Raw genomic sequence first — 26,058 nt, 5'->3', positions numbered from 1 at the left:
CAAATTTTATGGAAAAAATTACTCAACCCTATTATATTCTCCAATTACCATGCTCTCTTCATGTATTGTGTACATTAAATCCTTCTTAACTTGTCAATTTCAGTAGAACAGTACCTTTCAAGAAGAACTCTTTCTGATACAATAATAAGTAGCAAAGGGGAACCTAAAACTTGAACACTTCAGCCAAGGCATATGCCACTCACATGGCCAGTGATGTCACAGCATGAAATCCAAATGGAGTCAAGGGCAAAGAGTCAGTGTTATGGAATAGAATATAACCATGATACTATGAACTATTAAAAAAAAAAACAGGATCTTTATGTTTGTAATTCCTATACTTTAGAGGTATTGGAATATCCTTTCATCATGTTCTGTGAAGATAAGACTCTGTATTTTCAATTGTTAATTCTGTACAGGCAAAGAACAAAGTGCTGGCAAGATTCTGATATTATCCATCCTATGGCTCATCACTGGATTGTCTATTTTGTAAATATTCATCCTTCCTCACCTGCCTAAAATCCATCCAAAATTGCATTAAAGAATGTCTTGCTACTGATCAGTTGCAATAAAAATCTGATGGCCAATAGCTGGTCAGGAAGGAAGAGGGTGAAACTTCCATGCAGAGGATGGAGGGAAATGAAAGCAGACATGGGAAAATTGGGAATAGGCACCAAGGGGAACAGACACAGACCAAAGCAGAGCAGAGAAGTACAGAGCTAGCCTTGTGGCAAGTCAAAGCCTAGATGGTTAGGTTAAGTTAGATGAGCTAACCGGGAGATTGTCCTAGTAAAAGGCATAAGGTTTAAACTTTATTAACAACCTTTGTGTCACTATTTATACCACTGGTTTATCAGAGAAAATTCTGCTAATAGAGAAAAAGAAACAAGATTTCAAGGCCAGTTTTATGTAAGTGGTATGTATGTCTGACTTGAAAGAGATAAGTAAAATTTGTATCTATCATTACACCATGAATTTGGAGAGAATAGACTGTGGGGATTTAAAAATGACTAGTTATACATTGTCTATTCTACCACTACACAATCATAATGATCCCTTGTATACATTTATTGATAGATATCAGGAATGATTCCATAACCCAGATATTATAACTATTCCTGCAATAAACACGAGTGTACATGTATCTTTATGGTAGCAGGTTTGGACTGTTTGTATATAGACCCTGATATTTTCTGGATAAAGTACATGGACTTTTATAATTCATTTATACCACTATGATAACTGGCAACTTTTCTTAAAACATAAGTAATCCAATTAAATATTTCTGTTCTTAATATAAAGAAATAACCTTGATTTACTTGAGGAGTTTATTTAGAGCCTCTTTCACATCCTTATTCCTCAGACTATAGATTAGGGGATTCAACATGGGGAAAACCACTGTGTAAAAGGTTGAAACAATTTTGTCTCTATCTAAAGAGTAGCTGGACCGGGGCCGAGCATAGATGTAGAGAATGGAGCCATAGTACAAAGTCACAGAGATGAGGTGGGAGGAGCAGGTGGAGAAGGCCTTGAGGCGGCCCTGAGTGGAGCGGATCCTCAAGATAGTGGCAATGATGAAGAGATAGGTGGCCAGGATGAACACAATTGGGATGATGACATTGGAAGTCAAGAGGAAGAATAACACAGACTGAAAGCTCTCCTTCTTGCCACATGCGAGCTTCACCAGAGGTGGGATATCACAGAAAAAGTCATCAATTACATTGTCATTGCAGAAATTCAAAGCAAATGTGTCTTTGGTAATGATCACAGAGTTAATAAAACCACCCACATATGAGGCTGCCACAAAAAATACACACAGCTTTAAGGACATGGCCTGTGAATAAAGCAGTGGCTTTGAAATAGCCACATAGCGGTCATAAGCCATGGCAGCCAAAAGGTAACATTCAGTATAGTCCAGTGCAGCTGAGAAGAAAAACTGAGCCACACAACCAGCAAAGGAGATGCTCTTGTCTTCTGAGATGCATGTTTCTAGGATCTTTGGTGTGTAGACAGAAGACAATCCAAGGTCCAGGAATGATAGGTTTCCAATGAAGAAATACATGGGTGTGTGGAGCCTAGAGTCATTGCAGATTAACATAATGAGGGAGCTATTTCCCACCAAAGTCAAAGTGTACACAACAAGAAACACTGCAAACAGGACCTTCTGTATCACAGGATCTGTTGTGAATCCCAACATGATGAACTCACTAACGGTATTATTACTCTGATCCATGGCTATAAGAAATGTAACTTAAGGGGAGAGAAAATGAAGTTTCAAATTAAATCATTGTACTAAAAAATTGAATAAATAAATGTCATGAAAATGAAATTGATAAATTTTTGTTAATTTAGAATCATGTAGTTTAATTAAACCGATAATAATAAAAAAGAGATTTTAACATTTAACATAATTCTATGTTCTTATATGTTATACATGAGATCACAATATAAAAAACTCATCATTTGCAAAATAATATTTATTGAATTATCAGAGTATTGCTGCATTTATACTTATCAAGCAGAAAAAATAATTCAGACCATAATTCAGTTGGCTGAGTAATCTTATAATTTTGTAGCAAATGAGCCCAAAGTATTCTGATAATAAAATACATAAATTTTCCGTGCACCAAGTGAATTCAGACAAAAGTATACTTTTGATTTCTTTTTAACTGTGACTATATTACTTTGAAGATAGATCTTACTTATAGTATTGGATTATAAATTTGTAACAAACTATCTACCCTCAACTTGGAGGGATGGCCAGATAACTCAGTCCAGTATTTATCATGCAAGAATGGGGGCCCAGGTTCAGACTTCAGCTTCCATATAAAATTCTATGCGCAGTAGCACATAACTGTAGTGTCAATGTTAGGCAGGCAAGGACAGAGAAACCTTTTTGGTTTATTGGACAGTTAGTCTTGTTGAATTAATGATTTCCTATAACAGTGAAAAACCCTGTCTCAGAACCTATGGCATCATATTTCACTGTATTTGCGTGCATATAAGCACAGGAACAAAACCATGCCAGAGGGAGAGAGAGAGGGATGGAGGGATGGAGGGAGGGAGGGAGGGGAGAGAGAGAGAGAGAGAGAGAGAGAGAGAGAGAGAGAGAGAGAGAGAGGAGAGAGGCAGAGAGACAGAGACAGTTTTGTCTCCTCAACTCATTATATAATTTTAAAATCATAAAAATAGAATCAAATTTACAAATGAAAAATTCTGTCCAACAGATAATTTTGCTGACACATTTTGCTTGTTAAAAAATTTTAGTAGCGTTTAGTAGAGTACATTTATCAAGCATTGAATATTTATCAGATATTCTATTTTAACGAGTTTTACATCAAACTATCAAAAATTGTCTTATAAAACAAACATGTTTACTTTCACTTTCCAATTTGATTACTAATAAATGCCTAGGTCCTAGGATTCATTGTAGACAGAGCCATTAATCAAAACTATTTCTTCAAGAAAGTATCATCTCTGTCCAAAGCTGCTCATCTAAAAGAATTGCTAGATTCCAGATATTCTAAGCACCAAGGAGGAAAAACAAAACAAAACAAAACAAAAAACAAATAGGCCTGTGTATAAAATGAGTATATGTTACTGAGATAAATGAAACTTTTGTAAATAAATGGAACAAAATGTTATAATCTGTCATAATTGACTGTGAAATGTCAAATTATAGACTCTGGTAAAAAAGCAATGAGGATAATAATTTAGGTGTGGTCACTTGGTTTACCCAAAGACAATGCATGTTTCCATGTATAAAAAGTGTGGAACATTGCTTGTGGGAAAGGATATTTCTAGGCAAAAAAAAAAAAAAAAAGAAAGAAAGAAAAAGAAAAAGAAAGAAAAAATTAAATTACCCTTTCATAGAAGGGAGAAATCAAAAGGAAGGTAAAAGATGGTGAGAATTGTGGCAGACCTGACTGGCATAGAATGTATATGATATATATGAAGGTTAGTAGAAACTGAGTGACCTCAAATGACAGTGGATTTTTATTAATATTTATAAAAGTTGTACTAATCATTATTTTTTGAATCTGAACATATGTGGTAATATATGTTATGCCCTCACAAGATAGTCATGCATTGGTCAGCATGAACTTTATTGCAAAACATATATTTCAATTAAAAAAAAGAAAATAAAGGAAAGAAAGAGAGAAAGAATGAATGAATGAAAAAACTAAAGAAAGAGAGGAAGAAAGAAAGAAAGAAAGAAAGAAAGAAAGAAAGAAAGAAAGAAAGAAAGAAAGAAAGAAAGAAAGAAAGAAAATCATTAAGTTTGCTGTTTGTCCCCACTAAAGAGAATGCCATGTTGAGAAGAGTATGGCACATAGGAGACACTAGTAAAAAGCTAAAAAAAAAAAAAAATCAGGAGTTTAAGTCCATTCTCAGCTATGTAGCAAGTTCAAGATCATACTGGAAAAACCTTATGTTTTATGGACATCCACTGAACCCACTCTCTGGTGAAGTGAATCATGGAATTTATCCCAAAAGTCTATCTCACATTTCTTAACCTAATATGTCTGACCATCCTATGGTCTTCACAAACAGAAACAAGAAAAACGGATGGATAGCAATTTATTCACCATCTGGCCACTGAAAGGTACTGAAATTTGTGGAGAAAGCACTTTCTGCTAGGGCAGCAAATTGTCTTTCAATGTAAGAGCTTTTGGGAAACATCTTCAACATGACATGTGGTCACAATGGGAGAGAGCAAACCAGACAGATCTGAAATTGTGAACTGATCGAAGAATGTATCTAAGTTCCTCTCCATGCTCACCAGCTTAATCAGGTTTAATACACTTCTAAAGGGAGTACAAGAGTTGTAACTGTTAAGATACTGTAAAATTTACAGTGTACTATTTACTCTAGCGGTAACCACATGGAAAATATTCAATAAATCAGTGTTCTTCCATTCAGAGTACATGATTACTCTGATATGTGATAAAGTCAAACCTCCCCAAATCTTAGTTGTCTCCATGGAAAAAATGCTGTATTGACCACTGCTATGAGAACAACAGCAAAGACAGAGTGATATAAATGTTAAATAAACCAATGCATATTCACACAGAGGTGTTTTGTTGATGCATACACAATAATTCTGAGAGGCAAAATAGACCCTAGTGTAACATTGAGGATCAGAAAAATTTGGTTGTTCTGATAAACATTTGAAGTAACTTAATTCTTTAGATAATCAATTGTCTCTCTTTAATACATATACCCCATGTGATAAAGTAGAAGTTGCAAATAAGATGGTAGTTAGGATAAACAGAAACATTTTCAAAGAATATCTAATGACCCAATGATTACTAATAATAGTAATTATATGGAAGAATTTAACATTATTTGACATTGATGAAACATAATTTTAAGAATATAGAGAACTTAATATTACACAAATGACTGAAAAATTGTATAACTGTCCCATTTATTTCACTTTTTCCTGTTCTCCAAACCTTCTTGCATGCAAATTACCTATGAGCATTCACCATACATACCTTTCCTGAGTCCATTAGTGTAAGCTTTCTTGTTTCAAAATAATTGTGAATTTTTGAGGCTCAAATTTCTTGATTCCTGAGTTAATTAGATTTCTATAACAAAACATATTTAGATCCACAACACAAGCACACACACACACACACACACACACACACACAACCAAAATATTTACAGTGTTTGTTATTCAGTAATAGAGACCAGTGAGGCTTAGCAGTAACTTTATGATAAAGGTTAACGCTTCTATTCTTAGAGATGTTCTTCTAGACAACCTCAGCTAGAAAGCATGGAAAGCTCTCAGCCATGGCAATCTGTTGTCAGATATTTCTTTACCAAGCACCTAACTTTCTCACATCCTGGGAAAATAGGAACTGAAATAATTGAGACTTTTCTTTACTCTGGCAGTCATGGAAACACCCCTTTCTGTCTATCACCCACAGGGTTTGTGAGATATTCACAACAACTCAAAGCTTTGGAAAGTTCTTCTCAGTGGACGCTCCTTTAGTTAGGAGTGAATTACATAGTTCAGGTTTCTCTCTCTCCCTTTAACATACATTAACCTTTCTCGTTACAAATAGAAGAAAAGTTAAACCTTTGATTTTGCTCTCAAAAGTTTCATAAATTGCTAAACAGTAATGGATGGGTAGGAAAAAATGTGGTTTCATAGATCCCCACCTGTAACATGAAACAAATAACTCTTGAGTGATTATGGGAATAAAACAAAATGTATTTGCCACTGATACCTGTAGAATACAACTTACCAGATTTTCAGCAGAAACCTCATCCTAGCATTCAAGTCAGCTACTTTCAGTTCTTTATAACAGCTATTTGATCCCAGAGGTTTTTTATTCATGGAATTCCTCATGGTTTTGCAGCTCAGGGAAATTACAAGCAGGACAATTAATCAACACTCTGTTAGTAATGTTGGTTTAATTTTATTTAATGAGATAAAGAAAGATAGTCTACGGGATATATTCCCATTGTATTCAATTGCAATCTCTGCACATTCTGTATTGTTTTAGTGAATTCAAATAAATACATATAATTATTTGCACATTTGAACATACATTTGTGTGGGCATCTTCATTTACACATGGGGATATTTGGATATTTATAAACTCATGTCCTTAGGAATACCTACAGCAGGATATAGATCTGAAAATTCTTCCAAATCAATGGCCATTTCTTTTTTTATCTTGTTCTATGTTCTAAGAGATTTAGCAGTGAGAGTGTTAACTGCTAGGTGATGTCTCACTCTGTTTTCTTGCTCAGTCTCTCCTTCCCTCTCTTCTTCTGCCTATTTCCAGAAACATAATTGTCTTTTAATCAGAACAGCTGCATGGCTACAGTACTTATATATCTTACCCAAACCTCCACAATTTGAAAAAGTTTTCTAGTTTTCTTTTTTCCATTATGAAAATATCTACCCACCTACCTTACTCTTTCTGGAAATATCCATCCATTCATACTATTTATTTTTAGCATTAACCCATCCATCTTTACTATAAACAATTTCCATCTTTTCATCTGTATGATAGGTTTTTTTTTTATTTCTTAATTCCATGAGACATAATAGTATTAAATGAATTTACTATCTGTTGTGAGAATTCTCTCCCTTGTGGAGGGAGGACTAAGGAGTACCTATCCACTCTTCATGGGATCCCAGTGACAAAACAAAGTTCAATTTCAAAGTTCATACTGGAGAACTATGAGTCTGGATTAGAGACAATTGGTACAAAGTTACTGATGGGAGTGTAGGTGACCCAGAAGCAGCTACAATGAAGAGCTTTTACTCTGAATGCATGATGGTATTTTATAGTTTCATAAATAGATCTTTAAAAAAAAAACACAGGCCTGACTAAAATAAAAACCTTGAAAATCCCATTTATCTGTTTGGTATGTTTTTTCTGGAGCAGACTCACTTTCCCTGTTACCAGTTTTTCTAAGCTGTCCATAGTTCTTTGTATAGAGATGAGGTCCTATACACTTTTCCCTGACTACTTAAGTATGTCCATCGGTGTCATCCCTGTTCAGTTTATTTTTTAATAGTCTTATTGGTGAGGCTTTATGGGTGATGTTTCTGATATTTCGTGTGTGTGTGTGTGTGTGTGTGTGTGTGTGTTACTGGTGATAACCTACATCCCAATTTTATTTATGTATTTAAATTCACTTTCTGTCCTGATCACAGCCCCCTTCCTCCTCTCTTCCCAGTTCATCCTCATAAATCAATCCCCCCACCCCCTGCAATGCTCTTCCATCTTCTTTTCTAAGAAGAGGAGTCTTTGTTCGGTACTGTCCCACCCTGGAGCATTTAATCCCAGCAAGTCTAGGTACATTATCTCCCACTGAGGCCCAACTAAGCAGTCCAAAAGTACTGGAGAATGGGATTCAATAGTAGGAAACAGAGACCAAGAGAACTCCTGTTCCACTTGTTAGGGGAACCACATGAACATCAAGCTGCACATTTGCTATAAATGTATAGGAGGTCTAGGTCTAGCTCGGTGACCCAGGCTCTGAGAGCCCCGATGGTCCTAGGTTAGGTGATTCTGTGGGTCTTCTTGTGCTGTCCTTGAGCCCTCTGACTTGTTCACTTCTCTCCCCGACTCTTCCACAAGACTCCTCAGGCTCTGCCTGATATTTGTAAAAGATAGTCTTACAACAAACTACGTGATATGCCTCTGGCTCTTAGAATCATTCACCCCCTCTTTTACAGTGCTTCCTGGGCCTTAGGTGTGGAAGTGTCTTGTAGATATAACCAATGGGACAAGACTCCATAACTCTATATTTTAATCAGCGTGGTATCAAGATATGGTAAGTCTAAGAGTACAGGAGTTGCATTCATACCTTGGCAGCAACCAACAATTCTCTAACTGGATATAAGATTTGCTCAACAAGTGATAAACCATGTCTAGTCCTAGAATCGTAACCAACTAATAATTACTAATGAATTCATGGTTACTGGAGGAGAATCTATATACACTACTAAATTAGCACATTCCCTAACCATAATCTAAACTTTTGTTGTTATAACTACAGATAAATGTAGTCTTATTCTCTCATCAAGTGAACTTTGCAACTACTTTAGAACTCTAAAGATACTGTAGAAATGTTATTGCTTATAAACCAGGCAGTACTATATGACCAACTAAATACCTTCATTTATATAAGTTTTTGTAAAAAGCTGGTACAGAGACATTGCCTCTTAATATTAGAACTTAAATAGATTCTGAGTGCACAGATGAAAATGAGACATCATTTTTACAACCAACACTACCCTGCCAAGGCTCAGGAATGTTATAGGAGAGGAAGCAAAAGGAATATAAGGGCTATAGGATGTGGTCAGATATGGCAAATGTATATGAGAGAAATATACTCTTGAGCTCTTGAGCTCTCAGAAGTTGCAGTTCTTAGCATGAGACCTTTCCAAGATTAAATCAACCAACATTTCAGCTTAGATAGATGAGGTAAGTTGCAGGTCCTCACTTTTTTTTTTTTAAGATGCTTTTTAATTTACATTTCAAATGCTATCCTTTTTCCTAGTTTCCTCTCCGAAAATCCCCTATACACCCCCCACCCCGCTCCCCAACCCACCCACTCCCACTTCTTGGCCCTGGCATTTCCGTATACTAGGGCATAGAATCTTTTCAAAACCAAGGGTCTCTCTTCCCATTGATGGCCAACTAGCTCACCCTCTGCTACATATTCAGCTAGAGACCTGAGCTCTGGTGGTACTGGTTAGTTCATATTGATGTTCCTCCTGTAGGACTGCAGACCCCTTTAGTTCTTTGGGTACTTGCAAGTCCTCACTCTTAATGAGAAACTATTACAGCAGACAACAATTAGATGGAGAAAAGTCATTCTTTCTGAAGGTATTACCACTGGCAAATTGCTTGTGTTAAGGTCAAGATCACACACCCATCCACATATACAGCATTAATTAACTTAGGGGGTTATTTAAAAAAAGACAAAAAGTTGAGACCAGCATATGTTGAGAGGTATGTTGGAGAAGGTGTAGGAAGGAAATCAGCTGAAGGATATAATAATATGACCTTATGAAATTTTCAAAAATAAAAAATTATAATATAAATAAAAATTCTCAAAAGAAATATAAGAATATCTATCTTGTAATAAGTTCTAAAAAATTATGTAATAATTATGAGACCTATCCACTGAGAGTTCCTATGACCTCCATGTTTAAAAGTACAGGGAAAAAGTGTTATGGGTATAGAAGAGAGAACCATTTAAGAGGCCAAGCTGTCACAGACAGAAGTGCAGCCAGCTATACTGTGTATTCAACTAAGTAGTCAATCCTTTATTCTGACATTGAAACTCCTGGATAATGTCATTAGGTAGACAGACAGTAAAAGATCCCAGTAATCGGATTAATGCAGTTTACATGATGATTCAAAATTGTTGGAAAGCCGTAAAGTCTACTTGGAGAGACAACAAACAGAAATATCAACTTTATGGAGGAAAATATATAATGAAATGTTTATATTTACATACATGAATACACAAAGCATATGTATGTGTTTTAGATTATCTATACAAGTTAAGAGAGAAATAATTTATAATTGATTCATTTTTCACCATAGCAACATGGTTAACAATAACTTTTTTCTCCATCATATTTAAGAATATCCAATTTATCAACATAGAGTTTTAATTGTCCTGTGGGTCCTTCCCTGCAGGCTGTGAAATCCTGAGGGCTTTCAGAAATCTATAACTCTGGGAATCCAGAAGCTGGCATAAAAGATAGGCAGAGGTAAATTTGTATATGATGTTTTTGGTGAAAACTAGGTAAGTTTTGTCAATTCCTATTCCTTTTTGTTGTTGTTGTTGTTAGTTTTTTTTAGACTTGTATTTGTAAAATCAGCACTATAGCCTTTTGATAAAGCTATGTGGTATGTGCTGGAGAAAAGTGTCTTATATCTACAACCTTTCATTTCCCTTTTTGAAACTGCTAATAGTTGACTAGAGAAGTAGAATTTTACACTAATAGAAACAAAAAATTAATTTACAATACAGAAAATTTTTAGGAAAAGTTAATAACTGTACAAGCAAGGAGTCCAGGTGCCATAACCAAAGAGGTACCCTCTGAGTGTCTCAAGAGCAATAGACAATAAAGGATCAATATTGAGAGGCATCCCTCAGGTTAGGCCACTGTGAAAATGACTTCTTAAGAAGAAGTAGTTACAGAAAGGAAAAAAAATGCCAATGAAGAATAGAAGTAGGTCAAAAGGTCCAAAGGAAAATAGCAAGTAAAAATCTAACCAACTGCAATATTTTAAATAAAATGGCAAAATGCCACCATATTCTAACTGTGTAACAGTGTGATATGACAGGTATTTTGAATAACAATGTACTGATGATTTAATCTGCAATGTTTCATTGTTTCTGTAACTATAGGAAGAAATTTTTATTGTCTGCATTACAGAGGAAAATCAGGTTAGGATTATGTAAGTAAGCCATCTGAAGTCATAACTCTAGAAGTTCTTAGCATCACAATTAAAACTTAGCCCAGTTCACAGTTCATGTTTTTGAAAGTTATAATATTATGAAGGACTTTTATACATTCATTTTTAAGCATTAATAGTATTGTATTCAAATTCATAGCCCCTTTTCTTATTAACTATCATTACATGCATATATGTAGGTACATAATTCCTAAATATAAATTGTTTGGTCTGTATAATACTACTTGTATATAAGTCTTCAGGGCTGAGCGTTTGCTATGCAACAGATATCTGGTGTACTCTCCCCTAGGCAAGGCTGTCTCTTCCACTCCCACTATAACTTAATTGCCTCTAGTTCTTTTTGTAGAGTTGAAGCCTCAAGTTGTCATATCTATTTCTGTTGCCCTTGCTCAGCTCATATTTAAGCAGTCATGCTACAGATACGTTATGAGAATATCTTCTGATATTACTAGAACAATCTCACAGCAAACTCCCTGATCCTCTGACTCTTACAGTGTTACTTTCTCTCTTTCACAGTATTCTCTAAACCTTAGGTGTGGGAATAACTTTTAGATGTATCCATTGGGATTGGATTCCACAAATCTGCAATTTGGGTTGGCTATTTTCTATCATGGTCTCCTTCTGCTGCAAATAGAAGTTTCCTTGTTGAAGAGTGAGGACAATACTTATCTGTAGGTGTGGAGAAAATGCTTATATTGTTGCTAGGGATTATGCTAGATAAGTAAAGTAATAGTTATAGATTTTCCTCCAAGATCCATGACTTCACTAGCACTTAGTAGTTGACTAGCTTTCCAGTCTCAGGCATGACCTCTCTCATGTTGAATAGATCAGTTAGAGAGCTGTTGTTTACCACCAAGTTAGGTTTGTCAGCAGTTAACTCTATGGTTATTATCTCATAGTTGTTGTTATTGCAATGTTATGTATACCATGATTTGCCTGCATGTATATCTCTTAACTACATATTATTAGAGGCCAGAAGAGGGTGTTGAATCTCCAGGAACTGAAGTTACAGATGGTTGTCAGCTACTATGTGAGTGTCTGAGAATCTAACCTTTGTCATCTGTAAGGTCAGCAAGTGTTCCTAACTGATTACCCATCTTTCCATCGCCTTTGATGAATGTGAATTTCTTTTTGGCATGTTCATATAGTGCAGGCACACATGCCATTGCAATGTCTACAGAGGTCACCAGCACTGACATGAAGTTTGCTGAGATTTCTCATTTTTATAGAAATGATATGTTTTATCAGTTCCATATAAAACCATTTCAGTTGAAATTTGAAGAAACATTGTATTTTTTTTCCGATTTAGAAGCTTGACAAGTATTTGTGACCTTTCAGTTTAATCTTCAGTTTAACCACTGTCTTTTCAGTCCTCCCACTCCATATTAATATTATTTTATACTTTATACTATATATCTCACAAATTGAATCCAGCTATACTTTAACTACTAGGTACCCTAAGAAAAACCCAAATTTATTCCAAACATGCTGCTACTGGGATTTCAGAGGGGGCCACCCCATGTAGCCGCATTCTTATTATTAGTCATTGAAAATATGTTTAGACTTAGAGATTTCTATCACCTACAAAAGAAATACAGTGTTCACCCTGGTGCTGATTATGTTACAGGAGCTTATCAGAAACAATATTGACATTTTATACTTGTAGAGAAAACTAAGCTTTTCTGTACTCCTAGGTGCAAGCTCCCAGAGGAATGGAGAGGGGCAATCACACAGTGACTGGCTTCATCTTGCTGGGCTTCTCAACAGACCCAGTAATGCAGAAGATACTGTTTGTCATGTTCCTTGGAGTATATTCCCTGACATTGCTAGGAAACACCACCCTCATCATATTGATCTGTAATGACTCCAGGCTCCACACACCCATGTATTTCTTCATTGGAAATCTGTCATTTCTGGATCTCTGGTATTCCTCTGTCTATACTCCAAAGATCCTAGTGACCTGCATCTCTGAAGACAAAAGCATCTCCTTTGCTGGATGTCTGTCTCAATTCTTCTTCTCTGCTGGATTGGCCTATAGTGAATGTTACCTACTGGCTGCCATGGCTTATGATCGCTACACCGCCATCTCTAATCCCCTGCTTTATGCTCAAGCTATGTCACGAAGGTTGTGTGTCTGTTTGGTTGTATATTCCTATACAGGAGGATTTGTCAATGCAATAATATTAACTAGCAACACATTCACATTGGACTTTTGTGGTGACAATGTCATTGATGATTTTTTCTGTGATGTCCCACCTCTGGTGAAGTTGGCATGTGATGTCAGGGAGAGTTATCAGTCTGTGTTGTACTTCCTCCTAGCTTCCAATGTCATTTCTCCCACTCTTCTCATCTTAACCTCCTACCTCTTCATCATTGCTGCCATCCTGAGGATCCGATCCACCCAGGGTCGTCTCAAGGCCTTCTCCACCTGCTCATCTCACCTCATCTCTGTGACCTTGTACTATGGCTCCATTCTCTACATCTACTCTCGGCCAAGTTCCAGTTATTCCTTGGAAAGGGATAAAATGGTGTCTACCTTTTATACTGTGTTATTCCCCATGTTGAACCCCATGATCTACAGTCTAAGGAATAAAGATGTAAAGGAAGCTCTGAGAAAACTCTTTAAGTTAGCTGCTCCTGAAGTCTAAGTTGACACACACTTAGCAAGCCAGGACTAAATGGTAACAGACTACTTGAGGACAAGGTTGAGAAACTAGGTATCAGAAATTAATTTCCATCTTTTGAAATTCCATCAAAATTTTTTGAATAGGGTACATGGGTTTTTATTTAAAAGTCTAATTTTTAGTGTAATAAATGATGAGTGACATTGTAATATCTTCATGTAAGTATCTAATGAACTTTGTTCATATTTAATCATGTTTACTTTTGTCTAATGATTGAACTATACTCTATAGTATTGCTTACAGCCTCCTGTTAATATAAAAACTGTTTTGATTGGGTGTTTGAATTGTGTAAAATAGGACAGTATATAATACTTCCTCATAAAACTGAAGTTTCCTTTATTGTCCCTCGTACTGTGCTTGCATATGTCTGTTATGGAGATATGAAGAAAACATCATATAGAATTATAACAGACAGGGAATATACCTTAATTTCTTCCGACCAAATACTAGCAAGGATTCTTAAAAACAATGAGTATGAATATGGGATGTCAAATTTTGTTTTAAAGAAAGAGAGGGGACAACATGTCTCTATGAGTTAACAAACATCATTACAAAGGGAAGGATAAGAAACCGGAAGCTAATATACCCAATGTGGTGTCTATAGCTATTTGTTAAATTTTTCAATTTTAATAAATTTTAAATGTATTCATTTTACTAATTGTTGCCAGCCAAAACTCCAGCATGGACAGAGAATATAATCATGAAGTCTTATCATTAGCTGAGAAGCTGTTGACAATTATAACTTCTAGGGGAGAAAGAATATGTTATCTTCAGGGATACAGCCACTAAAAAGCTACTATACTTCAGTAGAAGGGTCTACACTCATATACAGACAGTACTAAGTAGATAGGACAGCTTTAAAACAAACATATGGACGTCATGAATAGGATAAGGAAAAGTGGTGTGGTGGGTTGTGAGTAGGGGAGGGTTGAAAGAGGAGAAAGTAGAGGTACATTTGATTTTAAAATGCAATGAGTAAATGTATAAAATTCCCAAATAATATAAAAGTTTCATCTCTGATAAAGAAACCTCTTATGTGCAAACCCTCACTTCCATTTATGCAAATGATATTGAAAATACTTATTCCTAAATCAATCATGTACTAATATTATTTCTTTCTTAATTAAATTTTTCTGCTTAAATGTACTAGTTTTGAGTTCAGAGTGTTACTTAATTGATCTAAAAGTATATTTAGAATAAGTCTAAATGTACTGCAAAGAAATTACCCCAAGGGAGTTTCCCACACAACTCTAAGATAACACCTAAAATGACACCCCCACACACCCAAATCCCAGTAAATAACATACATATTGACCCATTAATATAAATTAAATACAGAAAGGATCTCAGCTGGTCCTTGAAAAACACACCAGCATAGAGGTATTTTAGCTGATTTTGGCCATGAAAGAGTTGAGGTATTGAGCATATGAGGTTATAAGGAATTAGGCTCTGAGTCAAACATAGTTTTTTACAGGTTTAGCAATGTATTTAATCCACCAAGATATCTGGCAGAATCATAAACAACTTTTGCAGAAACTATAATGGTAAAGACATTGCCTTACGGCAAAAAGTACAGAGAGAAGGCAATACCTGGATGGATCATGATAGGTACAAAAAGAAGGAGCAATGGACCCTATCTATAAACTTTGCTACTATTGATTCATTTGTTTCATTTTGCCTAAAGTCACTGTTTTCTGCTGATTTGTGTAATGTTAATGTGTGATCTGTGTGAGGTTTCTATGAAGTACCAGTCCTCCCTATGAGATAACACACTGGTTAGAGTAACATACAACCAAAAGGATTCATGTTTTTCCAAAAATTTAGACAAACTCTCAAAAATTTGACAACTTTAAAACAAACATATGGATGTCATGAATAGGATAAGGAAAAGTGGTGTGGTAGGTGGTGTGTAGGGGAGGAATGAAACAGGAGAAAGTAGAGGTACATTTGATTTTAAAATGCAATGAGTGAATGTATGAAATTCCCAAATAATATAAAAGTTTCATCTCTGATAAAGAAACCTCTTATGTGCAAACTCTCACTTCCATTTATGCAAATGATATTGAAAATACTTACTCCTAAATCAATCATGTACTACTATTATTTCTTGCCTAGTATTGCAAGTATGTAAAAGTAGTATGGTTTATAAGATTATTTGTACATACTCCATTAGTGGTTTATCAAGTAATTATAGGTAATACCTATACAAATGTAATTATAAAATATTGTTCACAAACCTGTGAATCTCACCTCTCTAAATCTTCAGACATTAGCATGGCTTAGAATTTTTAAAATCAAACTTAGTCACTGAAATACTGTAATTTACCCCCATATACAATTCATATAGCCAATGAAATGATTTTTTAAGATACAAAATAGAAAAGCAACAAACACTCAAGTCGTATAACAGGCACATAAAGTGGTTTATATCACACCACAGGGAAAGAATGATAATTAAAAGTCATTTGTTCAACATTTCATTTTTCAGAGGAACACTAGCTAAATTTAAGTGAAATTGATAAATGTACAAGCATGTCTATGACTAAATGATTTAGAAAATATAGTCAAAGCCCTAGCAGGAAGAATAATGCCCATGCTTATGGATGTATTGTCTTTGTTTCATTTCTGAAGGAATTTTTGCCACCATTGTTTCTCAGGCTAGAGATCAGAGCACTGTGATGACCACAGTGTAGAACAGAAAGCCTGTGAGTTGAATCATGCATATTCTCTAAGCTTTTGGGCTAATATCCGCTTATCAGTGAGTACATACCAGGTATGTCCTTAAGGGTCTGGTTCACTTCACTCAAGAAGATATTTTCTAGTTACATCCATTTGTCTGCAAAATTCATGGTGCCTTCATTTTTAATAGCTGAGTAGCATTCCACTGTGTAAATGTACCACATTTTCTATATCCATTCTTCCATTGATGGACATCTGGGTTGTTTCCAGATTCTGGCTATTATAAATAAGGCTTCTATGAATACAGTGGTGTGCATGTCCTTGTGATATAGTAGAACCTTTTTTGGGAATATACACAGGGATTGTGTAGCATAGTCTTCAAGTAGAACCATTTCAAATTTTCTGAGGAATCACCAGATTGATTTCCAAAATGGTTGTTCCAACTTGCAATGCCACCACAAGGGAGGAGTGTCCCTCTTTCTCCATATCCTCCCCAGCATCTGCTGTCACCTGAGTTTTTTTTTATTAGATATTTTCTTCATTTACATCTCAAATGCTATCCAGAAAGTACCCTATACCCTCCCCCTGCCCTGCCCTCCAACCCACCCACTCCTGCTTCCTGGCCCTGACATTCCCATGTACTGGAGCGTATGATCTTCCTAAGACCAAGGGTGGCCGACTAGGCCATCCTTTGCTACATATGCAACTAGAGACACAGATCTGGGGGATACTGGTTAGTTCATATTGTTGTTCCTCCTATAGGGTTGCAGACCCCTGAGTTTTTAATCTTAGTCATTCTGATTGGTGTGAGGTGGAATTTCAGGGTCATTTTAATTTTCATTTCCCTGATTACTAAGGATGTTTGACATTTCTTTGGGGGCTTACCAGCCATTTGAGATTCCTTAGTTGAGAATTCTCTGTTTAACTCTCTTCCCCATTTTTTAATTGTGTTACTTGATTTTCTGGATTCTAACTTCTTAAGTTCTTTTCTAGTTTCAAAGACCAGTGTCCTTTGCCTTACAGAAGTTTTCCACTTTCATGAGGTCCCATTTGTCAACTGTTTATCTTAGAGCCTGAGCCATTGATATTCTGTTCAGGAAATTTTCCCCTGTGCCAATGAATTGGAGGTTCTTTCCCACTTTCTCTTGTTAGATTCAGTGTTAGATTCTGTCAAGTCTGATTTTGTGTGGAGGTCCTTAATCTACTTGGATTTGAGCTTTGTACAAGGAAATAAAAAAATGATCAATTTACATTTTCTACATTCAAACCTCCAGGGGAACCAATGGAAATTCCCAGATGTCAGTGATGTGAGAGGCTCCCAGTATCCAATGGTGATGACTTTAGCTAAAATGCCTAACAGTATGGAAACAGAACCTGAAGAGACCAGCTCCAGTAGATAGACATGGCCCCCATTTAAGGGATAGGACCACCCACCAATCTCAAAAATTTTAACCTGGTATTGTTGCTGACTAAAGGAAATTCAGGATAAAAAAATATGGAGCAAAGATTGAATGAAAGGTTATGAAGAGATCGCCCAACCTTTGGGTTTAACCCATGCCTAGACACCAAACCCCAACACTGTTACTGATGTCAAGATGCAGACAGGGGAAAAGAGAATCAAGGAAAAGCAAATTTTGATAGAAAAATGTCATAACAAAACCCAATATTTCGTGTGATAATTAAATAATGAATAAATTTAGTCAGAAAATTGGGTAATAAATAGGATCTAAATTTAAATTCTCAAATCTCACATACAATTAAGCATATGTTCCATATATTTCTGTTCTTATAATAAAGGTAGATGCTCGGAATACACTGTACACTTACAGTCTGTTTTACACAGCAATGAACAACAGAGAAAGCCTATTTCAAAAAAGATAGAAACAGAGCGTGTACGCCGACCTCCATCTGCACACCTTGACATTTTTGTGCTGCTGGCACTAACACACATATACACACACACACACACACACACACACACACACACACAGAGAGAGAGAGAGAGAGAGAGAGAGAGAGAGCATAAACAAACAAACACAAATATATTTGTGCCATTAAATTATTAAATATGATGACAATTTATTCCATACATGCATTTGAATAATTACTAAAACATGAAAAATTTAAAAATTGAAAATCATAGGCTATCAGGTGGGGAAGAGAATTGTTTTAATTTTACAAAAAGTTAACAGCATCTTATTGTCTCAAGAAATACAGTTTAACATATAGAAAACTCTGTATGCACACTGAGAGATTACTTTTACATCCCTAATATACTTATTTCTGATACCAACTAAGAACAATTGCATGAAGATCAACATTTTTATATTTTTTATGTTGCTTTGCCTTTTTTTTCCTTCATGACAACTTGACTGTGTCTAACATTTTCCTCAATGCATCCTTGACATCTTTATTTCGTAAACTGTAGATCAGAGGGTTAAGCATTGGAATCACTACAGTATAGAACACTGATACCACTTTGTCCCTCTCCAGGGCATAACTTGTGCTTGGTCGGGAGTAAATAAAGAGGATTGAACCATAGTACAAAGTGACAGCTGTCAGGTGGGAACCACATGTGGAGAAGGCCTTGAGGCGGCCCTGGGTGGAGCGGATCTTCAGGATGGCTACAATGATGAAGAGGTAGGAGGCCAAAATAAGCACAGTGGGAGTGATGACATTAGAAGCCAATATGAAATAGAGCACAGCCTGGTAGCTCTCTTTCACATCACACGCCAACTTCACAAGAGGAGGCAGATCACAGAAGAAGTCATCAATGATATTGTCTCGACAGAAGCTCAGGGTAAATGTCTCACTGGTGATAATGGTGGAGTTTGCAAAGCCACCAAGGTAGGATGCTGCAACAAGACTGGCACATAACCTTGGGGACATAGCCTGGGAGTAAAGCAAGGGGTTGGAGATGGCCACATAACGATCATAAGCCATGGCAGCCAGTAGGTAGCATTCACTGTAGGCCAGCCCAGCAGAGAAGAAGAACTGAGCCAGGCAACCACCAAAGGAGATGCTTTTGTCTTCAGTGATGCATGTTATCAGGATTTTGGGGGCATAGACAGAAGAATACCAGAGATCCAGGAATGACAGGTTTCCAATGAAGAAATACATGGGTGTATGGAGTCGTGAATCAGCACAGATGAGAGAAATCAGAGTAATATTCCCTAGCAGACTGATGATGTAAATGGTAAGGAAGATGAAAAAGAGTACTTGCTGCAACACCACGTCTCCTGTGAATCCTAAAAGAATAAACTCTGTCACTTCAGTAACATTTTCCTCATCCATTATTTGGGGTATTTATGGTGCTTTCTGTGAAAAGATTAAATTACAGTTGAAATTTTTCACTAAATATTTTCTCCATTATTTGTCATTCTACAAGCTGGAAAGTAAAAACACTGGTCCATAAACATCACTTATTATGAAATATATAAACACTAAATTGGTTTCATTGTTACAAATGCCAAATTATCCACATGTTGCCCAGAGAGGTCAGTTACTAAATAGATAATAGTGCACATCACTTACATTTTCAACCCAATGTCTCTATCATTATAAACTTGTGTGTTCTGTTTATAGTTAAAATCTTTTATTCTTTACTTTGGATATCATAAGACACCAATAATTTCAGAAATAAATAAAAGTACTCCGTAAATTACTTCAGAAATTAAAATGGTGATATCTGGAAAAATGCTGTTTAGTTTACCTTAAGTCTCCAAAAACAAAAATAAAAGATTTTTAAATTGATCACATTTATACACTATAATTGTTAATTATTTTTCATGGATGCTATAAGCTACACACAAATACTGGCAGATATAGTGTAGTAAGATTTAACTGTACACTCTAAAATGCATAGTGCCTTAGGCTTGGCTGTCACAAGAAGTAAGATGGACTCTCAAAGAACAGGAGAACAGTTTACTAGAGAACCATTTATCAGACTGTGTTAAGACGGGATAAAAATGCCGGGCATGGTGGCGCATGCCTTTAATCCCAGCACTCAGGAGGCAAAGGCAGGCAGATTTCTGAGTTCGATGCCAGCCTGATCTACAAAGTGAGTTCCAGGTCAGCCAAGGCTATGCAGAGAAACCCTGTCTCAAAAAACCCATATAAAAAAAGACAGGACAAAAATAAAGACTAATTTAATTAAAATAAGATTTATTAATAAGAGTTCTGATTTTTCTGGAAAATGATGTTTAACTTTTCTTTATCAAACTAACTAGATTCATTTTGAGCCCTTTTGGCAAATCTTTTCTTTTTCACTATTTCATTTTGACTTTATTTCATTAGGCACATTTTTTAGTTATGCATATTATTTGAATACCATACAATATGATATTTCAACAATAACACATAATGTGAACTATTCAAATGCAGCTTTCTTCTCTCCAACCCTCCTACATGAACTCAAATAGTCACTATTTTATATTAAAGATGACTTTTTTAATGAATTCCTCTTATGGCTGTATATCTTCAGTGTCTATCCACTGTTCTTGGCTTATTTCAATTACTGTAAGACTCCCCAGCTCTGCTCTGTGAAAATCATAGGACTTCATCTTTTATGGCTGAATAAAATTTCATATCTTTGTAACAGTGAATAGTACCACAGTAAGTGTGGGCATGTAAGATTTTAGTTTTTGTGGGTATACACACAGGAGAGAAAATATTGGACCTTAAGATATATTCCTTTATAGTTTTCTGGTGATTTTCCTTCTTATTCTCTGTAATAGAAATACTGTTACATTCCTAACAACAGTGTATGACAGCAATTTTACTTCACAATTGTACTGGCATTTGTTATATACTAAATCAACTAAAACATTTTATATTAACCTTTTTAACTAGGGTAAAATTATATACCATGAAGGCTTTTGTCTTTATTTCTGTATTTTCTGGTGGTATTCAATATTGTCTGCAATAGAACAAAAATGATTCCAGAGATAAATTCAGACATGTATCATAACTAATCTGCAGCACATTTACCACAAGCATCCACTAGAAGAATAGCCTCTTTAATTAGTGGTGTTGAAAACGTCATACGCATAGTATTAAATCTTGACCTCCAAAACTTACCCTGTACACAGATAAATCCTTAATGAAAAATACTTAAATGTAAAGCCCCAAAACCATTAACATATTTAAGAAAACTCAGGGGCAACCCTTGAAGGCTTTAGAAAGGGCAATTATATTTATAGTCATAACAGCACATTAAACAAGAGAGATTGCACATAACTAAGTTAAGGGGACAGTCAATAAGAAGAAGAGAGAAACTTCAGAATGGGATAAAACGAGTAAATATGCAAGGTGAGTGATCCAGAGTATATTCAATTTCATCAATAAAGTAAAATTAGCAGATAAAAACTAGCAAATTATCTAAATTGTGCATTGCTCTTCCTTACATGGATGGGTTGTTTGGGAATCCTGTGGTCTACATGAGAACACTAGCTTGAATGAATGAGTCAATTTCTCTTTAACACTTTAAACTATTTCATTTTCTATTACATTATTCTAACTGCATCTTAGAATATAATTTAAAGTTAAGTAGTACATAGTGGCTCATGAATGTACTCCAAGCACTTGGAAGCCTGAGGCAGAATCTTGAGGCAAACCTAAGAGCTAGACCACATTGCCTGCAGAGTAAGAACCTATTTCAAACAAAAACTCAATTCACTATATCCATAAAGTGGAATCATCCTAGATTCTCATTGAAGATGCACTGACAAGAAGATGTAGCATACAAATGGGAAAAAAAAAATAATATGAAACTTTCAGGTAAAATACTGGAAAGAAAAAGTATCTCAAGGTGACAAAGCCAATGTTGTCTGCTCTTTCTGGCTTCAAATCACTTGTTTTGCATGTTTAAGTTAAAGCAAAATTGAAAGACAAGAAACTAGAAAGGAGACTGGGAGGGAGATGTTAAGGGAAGAGTGTTAGTAGGTGTAGGTTAAACAAAAGTCATAAGATGGAATCCTGTGTGAAGACAGGCTTAAGCAAGGAGGGTTTGAGAGTAGAAGAGAAATCAATGGAAAGAAGGACACTGAACCAAAGAAGGAAGGATGAAATGTCAAATCTGAACCTACTACTGCACAACCCATCTTAAAGCAAATAAATGAAGAATAACAAAAAACATGTAAACCAAAATGAATGACAAGACCAAAGGTTAAAGAATTAATGCCTGGAGGCTTGCTCTTTCCTGAATGGAAACAGAGAGGAAGAGAAGCCCTGGCAAAGGGGAGGTAGGGAAGGCAGAGGAAGTGGGAGGAGTGGAGGGATGGGAAACCATGGGGAGGATGTGTTGAGAAGGATCTATTTTCAAAAACAAAAAATAGAATACATTAGTAAAAGAGAAAAGGAATTAAGTAGGTGTGAGGGTTGAAGAATGGGAAAGAAGAGGAACTGTGCGTGGTTTAAACAATACTAAGGATGCATGAAAAAGTCTTAAAGAAACTCACTAGTTAGTAGTTTCTGTAAGTTACTTGTTACTAGTTAATGATCTAATTTTAAAATTTATCATTTTTTAAAAAAGGATCTGAGTTAAATTACCTTGCATGGATAGACAATGTCATTTCCAGAAACATAGGTTATTAAAAAGAAATCATAGTTCAAGTCATTCAATGCCTTCCTATATAAGTTTTTAGTTAGGCAGTCTTGAATGGTCTCTAAGACATCACTGGCTATTGTCCTTGCCCTTTATAAGCTACTATAACCATATAGTAAGAGCCTATTGTTGAAAACACTGAAACAGTTTCAAACACAGCAAAAGGAATTTCATATGCCCCAGTACAGGGGAATGCCATGGCCAGAAAGCAGGAGTGGGTGGGTTGGGGAGCAGGACAGGAGAGGGGATAGGGGGCTTTGGGGATAGCATTTGAAATGTAAAGGAAGAAAATATCTATTGAAAAAAAAAAAGAATTTCAAACTGACCCAGAAGTTCCCTTCCAAGTAAGTAGCTTTGATGGTGTCAAAAGGTGCTATAAATGCTGTTAAAGGAAAAAATACATCAATAGTTTTACCCAGAGATTGACCCTGAATGTTGAGATACCTACTGGTACCATAAGAACATTGTCATTTGGGGATAGAAAACACTGTTCTGATTATATTTAAGTCTTGCTTCATAGGATGAAATTGTATGTCTCATACTGCAATCCAGGTCAGAAGTTTATCACTACAGAGGTCATAGACACTATTGCAAATCCGCTATTGTTATCTTGCTAAATGGACATGCTTTCAATTTTTTACGTAAATATTTATGCTTATAGTCATTGACCTAGGGTGCTATCAATCATAGTCAGAGAAACTTGATTTTGCTGTGGATACCAGACAGTGGAGAGTTGTATAACTGCCCAAAGAACCAAGAATAACAGGCTTAATACCAAGTCCTAAACAGACATCTACATCACCACAACAATACCAAGGCTTTATGGAGGCATAAAGAATTTAAGAACCTGTGGATGAGTAGTGGCATGAAATTTCAGTTTCTAGACATGGCATGGCTGTTGCATTCATTAATTCACAGCAGTGGTCATTACCTAAATCCAACCTACATATGAACAAGCTAGCAAAAAAAATTGTATAGATTGGGTAGATGATATCCAGTCCCCACCCTGCATCAAGAAGTCATTAACAATGGATAATTTTAGAGAGAGAAACATTTGATTTTTGAGGATGAAGGTCCTAATAGGTCTTCATGCTCCAATGGATGGCTCCAACCTATGCATATATACAAGCGTCACTGAACTTGTTTTCAAAAGTGTGTGTGTGTATGTGTGTGTGTGTGTGTGTGTGTGTGTGTGTGTGTGTGTGTGTGTGTGTGTGTAAATATGCACTCCTAATCTTGAGGAAGAAACTTATTCATACATTGCTTACCAGTAAAAAAGAAATGTTTCTACAATCATGAAAATTTTAACTCATAATGTTTCTAATTAAACTGCACTAACTACAAAATGGTCTTTACTGGTCATAGAAAGCCAACCATAACTACATAAAACCTACAATGATAAAAACATACACCAGGCACTGATCAAGCCATCAATTTCACCAAAAAGAAAATTTTTAAAGCCTAACTGGGAGCTATGTGGAAAGACTTCAGCTTTCCATTATGTATAATCACAGCTAGGAAACCTCACTGTATTTATGAAGTAGAATTCTACTGTGGATGGCTTACATTAAGAATCATTACATCCCTTGACTGTACCATAATTTATGGCCTATTTCCGTAGGCTTATTAAATGTAATACTTACTTGCATGAGCATAAACTGTCACTTCATCTTTATTCAAACCGGAATTCACAATTTCCTGCAACAACTCAAAATAAAACAGTCTTCTCATAGAAACTCTTTTTCCATTGACAATAATTCCAGGAGATCATATAATCCTGTGTATCCCTTTGGGAAACATTGCTAAAGAAAAGATCTCCATGTGATATTCTGGTACCAAGTGACCAATTACAGTACTCAGTTCTATTAACAGAACAAAGTGAGGAAATAGAGATCAATCAAGTAATTAAAAGTACCAATTATTTTTAAAAGAAAAGCTTTTATACTATGAGTTAATTGATGAAATTGAAATGGAGAAAAACTAGCTAGAGTCACTGTCTTCAGTGGTGTATACACTGGTGAGTTCCTCATTTTCAAAAGGCAATATTTTCTCCCTGCTCATGTGAGAAACTGTGGTTAACTTAAGCAGACCAAAAACAAAAACCAAAGAAATGACAGTATGATGTGAACCTCTAGGAAAGAAAGGGTTGGTGTGGTTAAGAGGGAGGCAAAAGAGGATGGGACAGGTGGGAGACCATTATAACTTATATACATACCAAAAAATTAATGTATAAAAATATAAAATATATTAATTGTAAGAAGAAACCACAGAAATAGTATCCATATGGTATGCTATAAAACAATGTAAATTAATCTAGTCAATATAAAATTTATAACAATGATGACAGGAAAAAATCATCTGTAAAGTTCAGATTATGCATGTTTGTGTGTATGTGTGTATGAAAGAGAGAAAGAGAGAATGAGAGAACTGTTATGAATCATAAGTCATAAGTACAACTAACAGCACTGGTAAAAGAAACCCTAAAAGCAAATTGTTTGCTTCTTTTTAAATTTTAATTTAATGCTTTAGAGAATTCATATGTAAGTACTATATTTATATCATTCCCACACCATCACCCTGTCAATCTCCTCCTGTGTCAATAATGGGTACAGTTGGCATTTGAACATAGATAGGTCCTATCCCAGACAGAACTACAGATAATCAATGTCTTCTGAAAGAAGCAATTTCTCCAGGTACTTGCTTCTTGAAGGTAATCCAATCCCAAATGGTCAGTCCTGGATCAGTGTCCATATGAGCAGCCTTTCCTTTCATTAAGAAGAAATAAAGAAAAAAACTAATTAATGCACCTAATTTTAGAAAATTGGTTTCTATCTAATGACGCTCGCCAAGTACATTTGCATTCTGAGAATACAAAAAAAAACAATTTCTCACACAGTTTTGAAATATGGGTACATATGACTATATTCTGGCCAAAGGAATATGGACAAATATCACTCATCTTTCTTCTTCTCTTTTGTCAAACCATAATGGCTTTGTTCTTTGTTTGTAGTGTTTTGTGCACTACAGACACAAAGCTCTCTAAGAAACTATATTGTATTTCCATCTAGTCTACACCTTTGCAAAAGCTTTGGTAAGTAGACATAACAATATAAAATAA

General features: G+C 35.6%; 3 protein-coding genes across 3 annotated transcripts; 1 reads left to right on the top strand and 2 right to left on the bottom strand.

Annotated features, from left to right (window-relative positions):
- Positions 1-1,312: 1,312 nt before the first annotated feature.
- LOC110319312 (olfactory receptor 1013) lies at positions 1,313-2,230 on the bottom strand. The gene has a single exon (XM_021194804.1). It carries the CDS (start codon positions 2,228-2,230, stop codon positions 1,313-1,315), a length of 918 nt encoding a protein of 305 aa, XP_021050463.1.
- A 10,455-nt stretch (positions 2,231-12,685) lies between these two features.
- Positions 12,686-13,621, top strand: LOC110319290 (olfactory receptor 1013-like). The gene has a single exon (XM_021194766.1). The coding sequence runs from the start codon at positions 12,686-12,688 to the stop codon at positions 13,619-13,621; it is 936 nt and encodes a 311-aa protein (XP_021050425.1).
- Positions 13,622-18,694: 5,073 nt separating this feature from the next.
- Positions 18,695-19,655, bottom strand: LOC110319295 (olfactory receptor 1013-like). The gene has a single exon (XM_021194773.2). The coding sequence runs from the start codon at positions 19,628-19,630 to the stop codon at positions 18,695-18,697; it is 936 nt and encodes a 311-aa protein (XP_021050432.1). The 5' UTR covers positions 19,631-19,655.
- Between the last annotated feature and the right edge of the window lie 6,403 nt (positions 19,656-26,058).

This window comes from Mus pahari, chromosome 3 (genome assembly GCF_900095145.1).
Source record: "Mus pahari chromosome 3, PAHARI_EIJ_v1.1, whole genome shotgun sequence".
Lineage (NCBI taxonomy): Eukaryota > Metazoa > Chordata > Mammalia > Rodentia > Muridae > Mus > Mus pahari.
Note: the sequence above shows the minus strand (reverse complement) of the source record. Positions and strands in the feature narration are given on the sequence as shown.

Coding starts and splice junctions, on each gene's coding strand:
- LOC110319312 (XM_021194804.1), bottom strand. CDS start 2,230: ATGGATCAGAGTAATAATACCGTTAGTGAGTTCATCATGTTGGGATTC.
- LOC110319290 (XM_021194766.1), top strand. CDS start 12,686: ATGGAGAGGGGCAATCACACAGTGACTGGCTTCATCTTGCTGGGCTTC.
- LOC110319295 (XM_021194773.2), bottom strand. CDS start 19,630: ATGGATGAGGAAAATGTTACTGAAGTGACAGAGTTTATTCTTTTAGGA.